The 17,811-nt window shown below is 41.9% G+C and overlaps 1 protein-coding gene across 2 annotated transcripts; it reads right to left on the reverse strand.

Moving 5' to 3' along the window:
* Window positions 1-2,125: 2,125 nt before the first annotated feature.
* Window positions 2,126-16,909, reverse strand: LOC148339414 (fibronectin type III domain-containing protein 4-like). 2 transcript variants are annotated; one of them, XR_015842517.1, is made up of 8 exons: window positions 16,296-16,909; window positions 9,032-9,147; window positions 6,844-6,945; window positions 5,674-5,776; window positions 5,100-5,189; window positions 4,852-5,018; window positions 3,281-3,590; window positions 2,126-3,128 (listed from the first exon to the last, which is right to left on the reverse strand). XR_015842517.1 is itself a non-coding variant. In XM_088290379.1 (7 exons), exons 1-7 carry the CDS (start codon window positions 16,372-16,374, stop codon window positions 3,549-3,551), a joined length of 699 nt encoding a protein of 232 aa, XP_088146505.1. In that variant the 5' UTR covers window positions 16,375-16,909; the 3' UTR covers window positions 2,126-3,548. The 2 variants fall into 2 exon arrangements, 1 of the variants encoding a protein (XP_088146505.1); XM_088290379.1 differs by having other exon boundaries at window positions 2,126-3,590.
* Between the last annotated feature and the right edge of the window lie 902 nt (window positions 16,910-17,811).

The following is a 17,811-nucleotide window of genomic DNA, read 5'->3' on the forward strand; positions in this document are numbered from 1 at the left end:
CTGCAACACACCTGATTCAAATGATCAGAATCATTATCGGGCTTCTTCGGAGCTTGCTGATGAGCTGATCATTTGAATCAGGTGTGTCAGCGGCTGGGAGCGATTGATAACGTTAGCCTGGCAAACCACACCCACAATGAAAGTAGTTCTGGAGAGCAAACCCTTTCGTAGCAGCTCTGCCGCGGTTCAAAACAAACCGTCCAATCAAATTCGTCTACCTGCTCGGGCGTGAGCAACGTCACTCTCCGGAGGCGGAAGTCCATCCACATGACGTTTAAATACCGCGTGGGATAGTTTATAGTTTGTTTTATTCAGCATTAACTTAAAATCAAATGACTAGAACCGCAGAAAGTCATTAAAGCCCCTGCAGCTGACGGCACTGGAAGCGTTTATTTCAAAAGAAGACATGGGGGTGTGACGTCACATTTGCTTCTTGCTGATTGGTTCATTTCGCTGCCTGTTAGCTCAGCTTCGTCCCTCCTCTATTCCGTGTCGTTTGTCTTTTTTTTTAAATAAATGGCTCCATTTGTGTTGTTGTCCCAATTTGGAGGGGTAATATATCAGAATATCAAATGTTTATTTCTTTACTTTGCCGTTGAATGCCTTTAAATATTTTGTTTGTCAATGTACAATTTTATTATTCTTGTTAAGATACTTTTGTAGTCTTTGCTTTGCCTTTCAATGTTTTTTAGCTGTTAGTTTGTAAATTCGTTCAGATGTTCTTTTGGTGGTGTGTGTATGAAATATGCTACATAAATAAAACTGCCTTGCCTGGCTTTGCTGAATTGATGTTCTTTTGGAGCGGTGAGGATCCCACTGCAGGACTGCATGAAGGCGTGGCAGAGAAAGCTGTCAAAGTGCGTTAGACTCCAGGGAGAGTACTCCGAAAACTAAATGTTGTCGTTTGGATTTGAACGAGCCCTCACACTTTTCTGATTTGTGATTAAGGGCTATAAATACTTTTGTCGTGGCAAGTTTGTATTCGGACTCGTCGAGGTGCCCTTGAGCAAGGCAGCAAGCCCCGCCCCAAATCTCAGTTTAGGGGTCCAAAGACCGTTCACATGCTGCTTTACCTTGTCGTGTTGTCAACATGCAATCTTTAACATTATAGTCATACTTTTCATACAGCGGAACTCTCTCATTGGTGTCGTATTTCAAAGCCACTCCCTCCGTCTGACACCGTGCCAACCAGCACCACTTAATGACTTCTGTGAGAAAGGAGGATGTCGTCATATACTGGATGTCACATTCAGTTCTCATTAATGAGCTGCTGAGATTTGATTCAGTCACCTGATCCATCTTTTGTCTCTGCCTCATATTCCCACTGACATATTCCTTCTCAGCGTCATTGAAGATGACAGGCCCCGGGGCAGGCTGTGGTATTTGGGCGTGTGGACCAGGTTTGACCTGCCCTTTGCCACAAACACCCTCATCCAAGCCCCCTTTTCCGCTTCTTTGTGTACCATCTTATGTGAGGAGTGAAGACAGAACGACACAAGGCAAAATAGAGCAGGAACATATTTTGTGTTTAAGAAAGAAGGTCACTGAATGCCCGCGGTGCCTGATCTTCTCCTGAACTCTGACCTGCTGCTGGCATTTGCCGCTATTCAAATGAAGCAGAAATATGCATTCCTTTGAAAATATGCCTACATCTGTCTCAGTGGTGGATTATGAAAGGATTGTTCTGCTTTGTTTTTTCGGTGGAGAAAATACTGGTAACACCCCACCTCACAACTTCTCAGTATTCTAATCAGTTTATTGGGTGCCAATTAGGAGCCATTATTGAATACATTTCCATCATTAAAACATATCATTTTACAGCGCGCTTTCATTTTGTGTTGCTAATGGAGAAACAGTATAGTACGTTATCTGGTAGGCAAAAAGTCGCACTAAAAGTGGAAAACAATTACTAGTAAGACTATGACAGTCATTTTACTAGTGCTCCCTTGTTGTTCTACCAGTGCACTGAATTGACTTACTAGTGAGGAAAAATGGCTTACTAGTACATGGCTTTCCTGTCCTTCTGAGGAATATTTTTTTCGGAGGCTGGTAAGCGTCACGATAGAGCTCTAGCGACATCTGCTGTTCATATTCGTCATTGCACAAACGCTCCAAATTGACCAAGTTCATGTTCAAACTTAAATTTGCTTTTAATCAGATTAAGAATCGTACAATGCGTCATCTGTGTTTTTCCATCTCACGGCAGACGTCACCGGCGGTTCTGGTTTTTCAATAGACGTAATTATAAGGTTACAAACGTGCCGCAGTGGAAGAATGACGTCACATGCAGAGAGTTGGGGTCAGTTGGGGGTCAAATTAGTCATTTAGGAGCCCCCAAATGCAAACCAAATAGTGTACTGAGAAATCTTTGAAGATTCTTAATGATTAACGAAAGTGGGATCGTGAGAATTTTTTTTCACATTCAGTGTCACCATGAAAATGGTTCACACTTTTTGTTTTGCTCTTGCCTTCTTTCACTGGAATAACTATTTAAAATAATTTTCCTCACAATGGCTAATTTTTTATTTGATTTATTTATTTTTTGCCAATTGCAGCCATCTTTCCGAATCGAATCCACATTTAACCGATTAGATGGAATAGCCACTATTTTGTGTAGTAAACAATTTTTCCGTTTGTTTTTGTATTTATTGCATAAAAGTGTTTTCCATTCAAATATTTGCTGCAATTATGTCATCACTGCTGCATTAGTAAAGCACAAAATTGTCATAGAAAAGGGACCTCTTGTATATTAGTTGACTTAAGAAAGAGAAGAAAAACTCTCAGAGCAGCCCTATGAAGTTTTTTTTTTTTTTTTTTAATACGCCGTCACCCATATTCAAACCATTACTCAAAACGCGCCTCAACTAGCATATTTATTAGAATTCCCTCAGTTGTAACTAACATTATCTCGCCTTGTCCTGGTTTTTGTTTTAGACGACTTGGCAGTATTTCATTCCCTGTTTTCTATTTCTAAATGTTCTTCTAACCCTGTAAGGTGGTCTTGCGTGACATGACAGTCACCCAAAATAAAATGCATTATGACTAGTATAGCGGTGTTAGTAATCTAATTATCTAGTTTCTGACTTACTTCAACGCCATTGGTGTGCAGAAGTTGACTGTTCTGCACTCTGTAACAAAACACACACACACACACACACATACATGCCAAAAAAACAAGAACAACAAACACATCTCGGATGAGCAGATTTGCCTGTCATGCTTGCCAACATTCACTTTTGTCTTGAAAGGAGCACAACTGGAAACATGAAATCAACCTGACCTCCATGAGTCCGTTCGGGCAGGCCAGAAAGCAAAAGCGCTGCTCCCTCCGCAAAACACGGACCGAGTCTTTTTGTCACAAGTTGACCTCATCCAGGGTGGCCAGTCCGGAGTTGGACTTTTTCATTTGCATCGAGTGCTGCTTGCGTTTCCCATGTCATGCCATACGTTAAAACGGGCTCTCGTTCAAGACCGTTTAGTGTCTTAGTTTGCGGTGATCAAGTCATGGCAAGCCTTGACAACGTAATTCTGCGGACCGCCGACAGTCGTCAGACTCGGATGATGCTGATGGAGGACGAGGCTCTGTGAAGCTACAAAGGGAGACAAACACAACGATGGGCCATCAGTAATACATTTTAATACAACCTCTCACACAAATGGCTGACATGCCCGTATACACACTATCTTAGTGCGCATGCATTTGGAGCTAAGGGAATTGCATTCTATTTGTTCACCACTAGATGGCAAAAAATTCTACACACTGTCCCTTTAAGAGTCATAGGAAGAATAAGTGTGGTATTGACTCCTCTTATCCGGCAGAGGCCAGTATTAGACTGCATAGGATAATTGCCACAAAGTTGGGGGGGGGGAAACTTGTCTCATTTTTTTATCAACAAACAGCATATTTTAATCAGCGATGGTTTTATGTGTCCTCCCCAAACATATTTTTCACTTTACTAAATTATATTATTTGTATAGCCTATATTATTGTCATTATATAATTATTAATAAAACCTGATGAGCTAGAGAAAAACCAAGGGTTGATTTGGAATCAGTGAAATAAAAAAAATTATAAGAAAATAAGTCATATTTCTGATTAAAAACTGTGGTCACAATTTGTTGACGTGTGTGATCATTGTTCATCTGCGTATCTTTTTATCTGACAAATGACCTTTTTCACATTATGAACCCAGCTATCCTATTTCAATCATGCATTATTAAAACGTAATCTTTAAATGACAATAAACGCGCACTTGACGTAAAGCATTCACAAGCAGTGCAGCTTTATTGCCTCTTGTTGTACGTTGTGCAAAAACTAAAATAATAAAAAGATAATGTAGGCAAGCCCTGGCAGATTTGTGTGTACGCAGACCTTTTGTCCAGTATTTTTTCAAAATGTTTTAATATACTGATTTTTTTTTTTCTTCAACCCCACCCCATTTTCTTCCAAGTTGTGAAGCTTCATCATGAATGTTGTAAATTTTTCGTTTTCCGTGAGCTTGGTGGTCTGCCAATTGAGAAGAAGAAATAATGGAAGAATTCTAAAAAAAAATAAAATAATAAAAAAAAAAGCATCGCATCCGAAGGCTACTGGAGTTTTTTGTTGGTTTTACAGGTAAACATAAAAATGGAAATCCCGTCTTGCAATACTGCATTGCAACGAGTTGATGCGCCGTTTCCAGCCTACTTGTTTTATATTTAGCCACGATGACACGAGCTGTGGTTGCTAGGAGATCTGCCTAGCACTCACAGAGGCTGTTCTGGATTGCAATATTTTCAGCTGCCACTAATGCATTGCGGAGGTACTGCAAAAAAGAAAAGCTGTGAGGCCAGCAACAGTAAAAGAGTCACCCTGCCGCTGTGGACGGCGCCGTTGTGGTAGATGGGAGAGCTGGTGGCCGAGGTGTTGTAGTAGGACGAAGCAACCGGAACCAGCGGCCTCTTGGTCTTTTCTCGGGTCCCATTTGAGTCGTTGTCCTTGATGATGTCGTACTGCCGGCAGAACAGGGCGATAACAGCTATGGAAAAAAAAAAAAGATGGCTAGACGTGAGCACTGAACACGTTGAGGTGGAGTTGCGAGAGACAAAAAGAAGCTGACCTGCCCACAGCAGCAGCACTGTGGTGATGATGAGCAGCTCTCCAGTCTGCAGGTGAGGCGACATTCCCAAACCCTCCATTGCTGGTTCATCTGAGGACACACACACACACACACACACAATTAGTGTCGTTGTTATTATACAGCAGTAAGACTCCAAATTCTGTGACAGGGATGGGCAACTAAACTGCTGCAGAAGGGCAGAATTTTTTTTATCAGTGCTACTTGGTTGGGACACAAAAGAACACGCAACCCCGAAAACAGATGTATGAAAAAAACGCACTGTTAAATCTGCACTACCTTTGTTGTGTAGAGTTTATTTGTCGATAACTTTTGAGTGCACTCCATTTGGACTCTGCATTTTAATTGAATTATTTACCGTATTTTTCTACATTTTAAGCGCAGTGGAAACTGCGCATGAAGTTACAGTGGCTCAAAATAATAACAAATGATCTTATTTATAAATGTGCCTCATTTTTGATGGGCACTTGTTGCTCGTTAAGGCGGTACTTGGAGAGCAGCGTAGTGTCACAGATGGCACGTATTGGACTGCGCTTGACAAAGGAACGTTATCTACGGTGGTCGAGCACTCCGGCAGGGTAGTGGTCGCTTCTTTCCAAGGTCCTGAAGTGGATGGCGCGACTGGGTTGGCTGTCACCGTGGAGTCCAACAGACTGCACCTGAACACAAACACAATTTCAAGCTTGCGTGTCTTCACAGGTTGGCGGAAACAATGTGTTGAAGGATGAAACCCTTGTCACGGGCAGAGATTTTATTTTATTCTTTATTTTTTTTAAGGCTCATTATCTGGCTAACTTCCAATTCAAGTCCACTTACCGTTATTTCCAAACTGCTATGACGTTTTTTTTTTTCCTTAACCCAATGCAAGCAGACTATGTCATACAGTGAAAACAAAAATGTAAAATTTCATAGCTTGGCCAAAATTGTTTTTGGGTGCATCAAAAATGCAACATTTATGAAAGGCCAAATTATATCAATTGAGATGCACGATTTTCATTTCATCTTCAAAATCGGGTGAAGGTAAAACGCGATGATTCGCGTTGTCCCGTCCTTGTGCTTATCTGTCAACTGGTCGTTGATAATGACAATCCTCCAGTCCCGTAATCCTTTTCAGGGATTCCCGCAGGGCGACTGCGCTTTATCCTCCAATGTGGTCAAAGATCAACCCGCCTGCGGTTGCTGAGCTTTCAACGGCACTTGTGCAGGACACGTGCGTCCTGACCATGACTATCACCCAAGTCGTCCAACTCGAGTCAAGCATATTGTCAGCTCTAGTTCGGGGGTGTCCAAAAATCAATCACCGAAAAATGCAAGCCTCCACGGGAGACTTTGACATTCTTCACCATGACGCACTAAAAACGAATCACATGAGTAGCCTGCGGGTCTGTTCAAATGATAACTCATCAGTGAATTGATTTCAGACGTGTCTATCAAATTGGCGGCAGTAATTGGCAGACATGAAGTACTGCTTTCAATTTCAGAAAGGTTGGTGACCCTTTAATTAGAGTTATTATCGTGCATGAAAAAGTGCTGCATCACAACTTTGTGTGAAAAGTCATCACGCAAATCGTTGAGAAGCAGCGTCTTGGGCACCAACGACAAAACTCTGCTCAAATAAAGTTTGCTCAAGTCACAGCAGATGAGTCACATCAAATGCAACGATAAGGGAATCAAGATCTTGCCGTCACAATGGTGAAGAATAGATAAGAGTGTGTGTGTGTGCTACCTGCACACTGTAGTGTGTGTCCTCATCCAGGTCCCACAGCACACACCAGCGACTTGATGTGTTCACCTCACGAATGGAGCGTTGCATCAGGCCATCTTGCCTCTGCGGATGACACGCACGCACACACGCACACCCACACGCACACCCGCACACGCACACACATCAATATAATCCAGCACAAAATGCCTTTTGTACAAAAGTCAATGGGGGGGGGGGGGGGGAGTTTTATCTGTTGGCAAGCGAGCGTCACAATAATTGTTTCCAAAGAGCAAAAAGCAATTCCGAGCATCCAGGCCTGACCGTCAAACTGTAGATTTACTGTCCTGCAAAAAAAAAAAAAAGTGTTGAATGTGTTCATCACCCTCCCGTGTGCTCAGTGCAGTTTGCAGCAGACGCATAAAGAGCTCAAAACTTCAAGCACATAAAAAAGTAAGAAAGTGATACAAAAAGGTTTTGCATCTCGGAAACGGACTTTTGTGTGTGCGTGCAAATCACGGCAGGAAGACAGAAGAGTGTTACGTAAGAGCCGGCGGGCGCTTTGGGAGTTGAAATGAACGCGGAAGTCCTTGTTTGCAGATTTCCGTGTCCTGTTTCTCCTTCTCACTCAGCGTGTGAAAGCAAAAATGGATTCCAAAAGTCGATTCTTGGAAAGGCAACTGAGCAGCTGAGGACAACAAAGAGCGGTTTCGGCTTAATGCGCAGAATCTTCTGACGACCGAGTTGAGCAGCACTCTGAGGCGATGAGGTGCTCCTGACGTTCCTCAGAGTGCGTTACGTAAACGAGCCATGAAAACAACAACAAAAAAACAGAATGTCGACGGCGGCTGCTGGCAAATTGAGGCTGCCCAAAAGCAAAAGTGGATATGCTGGACAAAATGTGAAATGTTCGAATGATGCTGACGTCAACTGCACTGAAAGGAGGGTTAGGGTTTCAAAGAATGTTTTCAAAATGGGGTTAAGAGTACAAATTAGGGTTTCAAATTATGAATTTAAAGTAGTGAAAAAGATTTCAAATTAGGGATTTTAGGCTTAGGGTTTCAAATTAGGGTTGCAAAGTAGGGTTTTAAGATAGAGTTAGGATTTCAAAATTGGGTTTTAAACAAGTGTTAAAGTTTCAAGAGTTTGAAACAACAAAGTTTCAGATTTGGGTTTCTAATTGTGGTTTGAAACAATGGCATAATAAGGTTTTAAACTAGGATTCGGGTTTTAAATTAGTTTTTTAAATGGGGTTAGGGTTTCAAATTAAGCTTTTAAAACCCTAATTTGAAATGTAACTCTATTCTGAAAACCTAACCTTCATTTAAAACTCTAATTTAAAACCCTAACACCAAAACTACCTTAATTTGAAACCCTATTTGGAAACCTAACCCTAGTTTAAAAGTCTAATTTGAAATGCTGACCCTCGTTTAAATCCCGAATTTGAAATCTTTACAACAGTTTAAATCCCCAATTTGAAACTCTGACCATAATTTAAAACCCTAATTTGAAGTCTTAACCCCATTTTAAAAACATACTTTGAAACCCAAAGCCTACTTTAAAACCCTCATTGGAAATTTAACACGACTTTAAAACTCTACTCTGAAAACCTAACCTTCATTTAAAACCCTAATTTGAAACCCAAACCCTACCTTAAACCCCTAGTGTGAAATTAGGCGACCCAAACCCTATTGGCCATGGCGACCAGAGTATACTGTGTGCATTCAGCATTATTCAATATGCATATATGCATATTAGTACAAGCCACACGTTGGCAGCTAAAAAAAAATAGACAGCAGGTCGTTTTTTTGGACACCCCTGCTTTACTCGCGAGTGTATTTGACCTCCCTATGACATAATCAAGGTGAAACTAGCAGTCTGCTCCTGTTTTTGTTTTTCTCATTTCCCCGACGAGGATGTTTGGTTTGTAAACTAAAAAGCCAAACTGACCTTCAGCCAATCAGGAACGAGAACGGACAAAGGTGACTTGAATTAAGGACAGACTGACTTTAATGAGACGTGTGACAACAATTATCTTCCATCTTGTTGAGCTCGCGGCAGGCGGCGGACATCCCGGACTGCCTTCCAATCAGTCACAGGACACTTCACGCTACAGCTGTGCTGACCGCCTCACCCCCTCCATCTCCCCTCCCCTCCCCTCCCCACCCCTCACCCAAACCTGAATGTCATTTCTTTTCAGGACACAACATACCTGCTGCGAGACGGCGTAGCCGATCACGGTGTCTCCGAGCGGCACGTTCCAGGTCACCCTGGCCGAATTGGCTCGAAGCTGGGTCACCGACACGTTCGCCGGCGCAGCTGGCGCAGCTGTTGCCGTGATAACAAACACACACAATTTTATACGAGTGTGTATATTTTCAGGTTTATAGAGACCGTTTACGGCATTGGACAGAAACAAATGCATCCTCGCCAAAAAAGTTTCGAACCAAAGATGATTTGCAACCCCTGTCTTTGGTTTGGCTTCACTTTTGTGAATTGAAACGCATTTAGCGAGAATTATTGCAGAACGTAATTTTTCTTTTCACGATAATTGGATGAGTCACTTTGAATGAAGATGAATTTTTGCTTCCACTGACAATTTTGTTCTTAAAGTCTTTGAGTGCATTGTTAAAACTCTCTCTGACTAAAACAACAACCCTCAAAAAGCACAAGCCAACATTAGCCACGGTTGCTATGTTGGTAACAGGATTCATTCTGACTCGTGTATTTCTAGAACTCTCTTCTGAATCCTCAAGTCCCAGAGGGCCCCTCGCTCTGTTTCTCTTTGCTCATCTTATGGCAAGTTGTTGAATGAAAGTTTATGTTTTTCTGTTTTCTTTTTCCAGGCAGATTTTCCACCCTGGTTTCAGCCAAGCACCTGAATCCCAAGCTAACACGGGTAACAAACATGACCAAAAAGTGATTCTTTGAAAAATGGCCCGCAACTCCCCCTTGAAATCAAAAAAGACAACTGGAATATTTCCTTCATGGGCTTCTGGCGAGTTTGATTTAAGCGTCCCCACTGAAATGAGAAAAGCGAAGACAAAGTGACACGGGCAAGCGTGCATTCCATCACTCTCCTCCTTTTGATGACGAAGCCTCGACGACAATCAACAAGTGAATTTTCATAGTCAGCCGGACAACATACGAGCTGGTCTTCCTTCAAATGCTGCTTCTTTGTCCCAACGCATTCCCTGGCGAGTTGTGGCTTCTTCTTGCTGTTGCCCAGCAACTATCATTCATTTCGTGTGACCCTGTGAGTTAGCGGGTTTGCCCCACCTGCAGCTTGGACAAGATCTTCACCACGGCAGACATTGTACATGTGGTTTTTTTGTTTTATGTATCTTTAGTAACGGCGTAGCAGCGTCTTCCTAAAATGTATTTCTTACCAAACCTATTGTACGACTGCAGCGCATTCTGGCTCGGTGGACAAACTTATCATACTGCAATTTCTGGCTTGCAAAACATTCTCCAAACGTTACATCACATCAGGGCAGCAAAATTCTGCCACTCACGTAAACCGAAACTGGAATACACACACACACTCAATCAACTTTTGTAATGATGTCCAAAAGCAATCAGAGGGTCTCCAATGGGGTCTTTATGAGCAGGAGTCAGACAGAAAGATGAGGAGGATGAACAGTAGCAGAACATGACAGGGACAAATTGAGTGAGAAGACAGAAAGATGGCAAAGTAATTCCATATTTTGGTTTTAGAAGGAGAGAAGCGTGAGGCAAAGTGAGATGGATGACGGGGATGAGATCAATAAAAGGGAGAGTCATGAAAAAGCGAAAGATGGAAAGGATCGTAGCGGGAAAACCACATGTATTGATCGATGAAACCGTGAATAAGCAGCGGGGGACGTAAGCAGACACACAAGCTGCCCGTGGCCAGCCGGCAGCTTGCGTGCAAATGATTGATTTATGCTCATTCATTCGTTTCTAAAAGTCTTCATGACAAATGTAACCGGATGTCAGATCTTAAAGAGACAAATCCTATTCACTTTCAGTTTGCTTTACCAAAACACAGTGGGCGGGCCTTCAAGGCCTTCTCTGCTGGCCTAACATGATGAAGAAATCATGATCATATTCTTCACATTGATGTCATATGATATCCTAGTGTTGATTTTTTAAGTTTGAGGTTTTATCCAATCAGAATTCAGCTAGCTCATGTTGCCAGGCAGATTTCATGATACATGACAGTGGCACGAGGCCTTCATATACAATCGTGCGGGCGTCTGTTCAGTGTCTCAAGGGGGCTTTTACGATAGCCAATCAGATCGCGAGTTGATGACAATAAGGCCTTCTCACTGGACTTACGTAGAAGGTGACGAACGTGCTTTGTGATTGGATACTCACTCGTGGGGGGGCGGCACTATGCGGAATCAACACACCCAAAAGTCGTAACTGGCGACCGTTTGAAAATCTGAAATATATTCTTGATTTTTTTAGACCACACAGTGTGGATTTAATTGCAGATACACTTGAGACGGCATTTTCAAGTCTGACTTATCCAGAGAAGCCAGGTCATCCAACACTCGCTGCGTGTCTTTCTGTTTATTATTTCTCCAGCTGTGGTGTCAAGTCGGACAAAGTAGGACTTCACCGAAGGCCTTCGCGTGAAATGCACGGCCCGCCACTGCCAAAACAAGATGACACGACAGCATGTTGAGCCCTCCAAATTCCGCCTCCTTTCAACTTCTTTTCTCCTGATGCCGAAAAACAAATATGAGCCTTGTGGCATTTGTTGACTTGCTGGAGTTTTTTTTTTTTTTCTCTGCGTGTGGTCTTTTCAAGCGCCGAGGCTAAATCAAGGGAACAAACAGTTTGCTGATGGACTGGGACAGCCAGCCTCATCGGGCTAATGGCTCTCAGTGAAGGATGGATGTGCGTGCGCCGCTTGCCGTAAAGACAACGAAAGCGGCGCATGCTGATGTAGATACAGTATATCAAGAAATGAGATTGGATTTTTATGAACATCTTGACAGCTGACGGAAACTTGGTGATCATTTCCAAATGTTTTCCTGCGTCACAGCAAGTGCTGACGAGACACGTTACATTTCCCCCACCGTTAAACGGGCGCTGCAAATCTTCGCTCAAAACATCTCTCAGCGTGCTGCAGTGCACCTGTTCACCACTTCAAACTACTGCCGCAATCATAAACCTATTGTTCATTTACGGCTTCGCTGACATTCAGTCAATGAAACTGAGCATCTTGAACCGTGTAAAGAACAGGTCGGTGTCCAGGTTTTATTTATTTATTTTTTGCATCTTGAATGCACAACAGATGACAACATGTCAAGTTCATTTTCTTCCTATGTCACGACGCTGTAAAAGTGACTTCGGATGACTGCTACCGTAATATTGACAACAGAATTGTAAATAATATCGACAAGATCGATATCAGACATTCTGGCTGTCGTTTATGAGGCTCCAAATCTCCAATTAAATGCAATATAGCAAACACTCGCCTGCTAGCCTAAAGTCATGGTGTCCTCCTCCATCACCACAAGATTGTCAAAATCTACTAAAGACTTCTAGCCGTGTAAAATAATCTCAAAATTCACACAACGTACCGGCGTGTGAAACGAAAATGAAGCAGCCAACCGCGACAGTCGGGATTGTGGGAACTGTTACTATTTTTAGCACAATGGGCCAACCCCTTTATGGAGCATTTTTTTAGATATGCAAAGACACAAAAAGACTATTTACAACTAAAATAAATTTTTAAAAAAAATTCTGTTCTGTAATGTTGAATAAAACTAATTCAGTTTCACAAGCAAAAAATAGTTTGCTCGACATTTTGTAAGTAAGTAATCCAATTCGTCGACACATCTCATGAACAAAAGATATTTGTTGTAGCTTTCAACAGATTGTTCTTGATTCGGTTCCGAATCTGGAGATCTGCGTGATCTTCTGTATGGGCCCACGGACAACAAAGTAAAGAAGAATTTTTCTTGACAGATCTTGGATTGGGTGGCACGCAAAATCGTCTTGTCAGAGTGGACGTACTGGTTCACTTTTTGTGGGCAGCGAAGGTTCAGTTGGACGGTCGCAACATGTGATTGACCGGCGACCGGTTGTGGGTAAAGACTCCCTTTCTCGCAAATTCAGCTGGTATAGGCTCGAGCTCCACAAACACTCAACAAGATACTGTAAATGGGACAAAAATGGCTAAAGATCTTGAGCAAGTGTATCCCGCGTAACATTTTCTCCAAAGGGTTCCGATGCTGTTTATGTCAAGAAAAGGTGAAGTCTAAAAACGTGAAAGCACTTCCCCTGCCGAATCAATATTAGCAGCAGCGAATGCAGATTAGCCTCCTCCTGTTTTTCATTGATGGACTCATCTGACAGGGATGCTTTACTCAATCGAGTGTCAAGGAAGCGGGAAGGCTGACCGGATGAATTCAACACCTGTAGCTTTGCACTGAAGCTAATTAAAAGGGCCCAAGAGACGGTCAGCAAGAGATACGGCTTTGGAATCCGCCTGCTTGACAATCGATTAGGCTTTTGGACAGCTTTACAACAGCTCTTTTTCTGAGTTGAAATATGAAAGCGTAAACCGCCCATTTGGACCAAAACAAGTGGCCACTGCTACCGCCTTTACAGAAAACAGCTGATCTACACAAAGTCCCCTCTTACATGATTATGAGGACAATAAATTATTATTATGATTATTATTATTATTATTATTATTATGTGTTCAACTTGTTGTCAATGATTTGGATGAGCTCATTTCTAAATGTTTCTGCCAAATGCGCTCCTGGTTTTTTCACATACAGTGGATAAAAAAAGTCTACACACCCCTGCAGAGATGCCAGGTTTTTTGTAATTCTAAAAAAAATGATGATGATAAATATATTTTAGAAAAAACGAGATCAAGATGAATAATTTCATTTTTTTTTTTACACAACACTGGAAAAAAAAGTTTTTGCTGAATTTAGTAAATTTTATACCAAGCAGTCAAAGCGGCTGCATGAAATAAAATCATCTTGATCCAGGAAAAAAAAAAAATTTCCAAGTAGGCTTCAGCTACGTAAAAAAATGATCTGGATCCAGGCGAGTTTATTTTGTGCAGACATTTGATGAAATAAATTTGATTAAATTCAACACACCATTTTTACCCCTGTAACATGAATGGACTTAAAACTTCTACCAATTGATTAAAACACAAAATCTTTTCAAGAAGGGAAGTTCAAATCACTTCAATAACACACAAACTGCACACCCTCGTGTAAACCTTCACATTCAAAAGTAGTTGAAAGGGAGTCTGCACACACCAACACGCGACTTTTATTAACCCAATTCCATTTCAGATGTTCCAGTGGGCTTTTCCTGGCATTTAATTTGGCTTTTTAGCAGAAGCTCGAAGATTCTCTGCTAACACTGACTGCTCCCCACCAAAGCCACTATGATAACCGAATCTGATACTGCGGTACGAATTCTGCGCCAACTGACTGGGGGCACGATTTAAGGTGGGCCACCTTCCCGGAGGCGTTGCTATGGAAAATTCTGCATTGACTGACCGGGACAGATTTTGAGGAGGACCCAGTTGAGTTACTGCAGTGCTTCATTGTTTTTTTTTTTAATGGACTAGTTAACAATGTATAGCACCACATTATGTGTTAAATGTTGTCCGCTCTCGTCCTTTGCAGCCTGGTCATCCTGGGGGAGGGCTTTGTCACTGGATTTATGCCCCCTGCCTCAAAGGCTGAATTATTATACTATATATATATATATATATATATATATATATATATATATATATATATATGCGTATGCCATATACAGTATATTGCACCAACAGCAAACCACCCTCTGACTGATACTGTACTACCCACAATGTAAATGGTATTCATGGAAACGATCAGGCGCCACTAAATGAAGCTACACGGAGCGAGAAGATGCTGCAAATATTATGCTGCAGCATCTGGTGCTTGTTGCATCACTGAGTTCTTGTCAGGCAAGCCACAGATGACGCATCTAGGGAGCACCCTGCCTGATGTCTTGTTGTCTTTGCCGGTCCACGAGACTTCCAATACAAGCGTGGGTGAATTTTAATCAGGAAATAGATTTTTTTTGTTTTTTTGATGTATTTTTCAAAAACACTGTTTTACAAAAAAAATCTGAAAACACATAAGATGTTCAGTTATATTAACTGTATTTATTTGTATTCATGAACAGAACAAAAAATGCTTGACGTAATATTTTGCTTGATTCATTTCTGACGTGATACACATCAAGCCGACTGGCTAAAACACTCTGATGGTTGTTTTAAAGACAGGTGGTCTCTGTCAGTGAGTGGAGAGGATCGACAGTATTGCACACGAACACCTGTCTAGGCTTCTTCTGCATGCTGCTCCATTCCAGTTTGGAACATATTATCGGTTCACATTAGCATCGCAACAATATTTTAGGTGCGCAGTGACATTTTTATAGTTTTGTTTCAGGTGTGCGATTATGTTTTTTAAGTCAGAGCCAGTGGCGTGCACAGTTGCCGATGGGGCGACAAGGCAACCAATCACTTGATGGTGTGCATCCACATAAACAAAGCCCCCCCCCTTCCTCCTCCTCATCAATCCCCTTGGTGACGAAAAAATGTCAGCGAGCAGCAAAATGTATTTTGCAGGGCAATACACGAGTCGCATGTCAATCGTCTGCACCCCATAGAGAACACCCTCCCCACCCCCCAACAAAACCCCCCACACACAAACACACAACGTCAACAAAAAATTCCATGGCCGTCAGTAAGTGACAGTAAGTAAAAAAATCTTTGGCCCGAACTATAACAATAATGTTTAAAAATGTTCACAATTTATGGAGTAAAAATAAATATCCATGTGCTCGCACGACCCGGAGGTCAACGTTGTGCATCGCGCACCACTGGCCAAAGCACATATGTCACTGTTTTTGTTTCTTTTCTTTCTTTTTTTTGTTTAAATCACAGCAGACTGCCAAACAAAATCGTCACAAAAATTTTTGCACCTCTCAGTATAAGTTGTTGACCATGATAGATAGGCAAATAAACTCACTAAGGCTTGAACAACCAATATGAAAATATCCATCCCATTGTAAGATTTCTCTTGACAGGAAAAAAAAAGCAAACTGTCTTAAGCAGCAAGAAAAGTTAACAAGTCAGGAGAGAGTTAAAATGTTGATATTTGGATACTTTTTAATTTTGGATCGCCTTGTTTTATTTCTTAGCGTTTTTTTCCACTCATGGAGATATCACCGAAAATGTGATATTTTAGCAGTGACAATTTTAATTGACTTCTCGTCCATGTAGCTGACATCTACCGACTACATGATGATGCTTTAAGCGAATTGTTTGCTTTTACAGTATTGTTAAAGGCTTCCGTGGAATTGGATCATTTTCCACGACACACCGTCATGATTAAGGCACAGTATTCGATCAATGTGCTTGTCTATTTGAGTATCACTACAAAACCAAACAGAGAGTCGGAGACGCCACTTACTTCCGTCAACCATCAAGCATCCCATCATCATCATCATGAGCGGCAGCAGCCTGATGTTCAGGTGAGGGAAGGCGATCATAACCTCCCGTGAGTGCTCCACACGTCTAAATCCTTCCACCTCCACCTTTTGGCAACACTGACGAGATGTTTCTTCTCAAGGTCACCACAGGACACACGGCATCCCCTTAGAAAGAAAGAGACATTATAAGAAAAAAAAAAAAAGAAGAAAAAAAATAGAGCGCCGAGTCTTTCTCCTTGTATGTTTTTTTTCTCTGGTCCACTCTTCCAATGTCGAGCAGCGAATGTGCGGCCACAAGTCGGACTGTTTTCTTTTTTTCTCTCTTTTTTTTTAGACGCTAACAGGTTGTTGGAGCTTTGCGCCAAAGAGCAGCGCGGCAAACGCGGGGAGCGCTGTTTTGTTCGCGAGAGGAGCGGATTGTGGATTGGTCAAAAAAAAAAAAAAAAAAAAAAGAGAGCGAGACCGGTTTGGGGAAAAGACGGGGATGCCTTCCAGCCCTTTAGCTGCTCTGCATCCGACGCTTATGGGAAATGAGTGGCAATGAAGGAGGATGCATGCTGGATGAATGGACGGGAGGGTGCCTGCGCATGTACGTGCGCGCGCGCGTGTGTGCGCGTGGGCACTAAGCTGCAGATGATGCCATCGGAGATCTTTCATACGGGATCGAGACACACATAGCCGTGTTCTGCATTTGTGTCAAAAATAAAACTAAGATTTAATAACGTCGTTTTTGTGAAGCGTGGCAGATGGGCAGCAAAATGTACTAATGATATGATATAAATTGTTTTATGAGCCTCAAGAATTGAAGTGCCTTGTGAGATTTTCTTTATTATTTTCTGTGAATTGTAAGATGTGTTTTGAACACAGCTTGTGACAAATGAATAATTCATCATGACACGGGTGCTTTGCTGCCCTCCCTCTCCTCCCCTCCAGGCCATCTCTCTTGCTGCTTTCCATCTTGTTTGCAAATACCTGCAGGTCTGCTGCAAATTGTCTTCCGCTGGATTTATTCGCTCAATGCGCGACAAGATGGATAATTGAGGTACTTTAATAGATGGTTGAGTCTGAATTAACAAAAAAAAAAGACCTTGACAGGTATGTTTCTTGTTGTAATTTGAATTTGCTGCACCTCTGAGGAAAAGCACCTTCTCCCCACTCCCGAGAGAACATTTTGGCAACTTTTACAGCGTTGTTTGCTCCAATATGCTAATGAGTATCTTTTGTAAAAGGCGGCACGGAGGGAGAACAACCTCAAAGTGCGTGGGAGTAATGAAAGTTTTATGACAATAAACAATGTAAAAGAAATGCTTGCTTTTAATTATTTTCTCATTAATGCTTTCCAGAGGCCACTGAACTGCAGCAAAACTTTGCTTGCAGCTTTTGCCAAATTACTTTATTGGTTATTTGAAAATAGAATTAACTCGATACTAAAACTTTGCTTTCAATGCATCAGTCATCCATTGGTCCAATTTGCCGTTGTCAGTCCGAAATGGCTGT

Source organism: Idiotropiscis lumnitzeri, chromosome 3 (genome assembly GCF_059441095.1).
Source record: "Idiotropiscis lumnitzeri isolate Australia: NSW breed Sydney's pygmy pipehorse chromosome 3, RoL_Ilum_1.0, whole genome shotgun sequence".
Classification (NCBI taxonomy): domain Eukaryota; kingdom Metazoa; phylum Chordata; class Actinopteri; order Syngnathiformes; family Syngnathidae; genus Idiotropiscis; species Idiotropiscis lumnitzeri.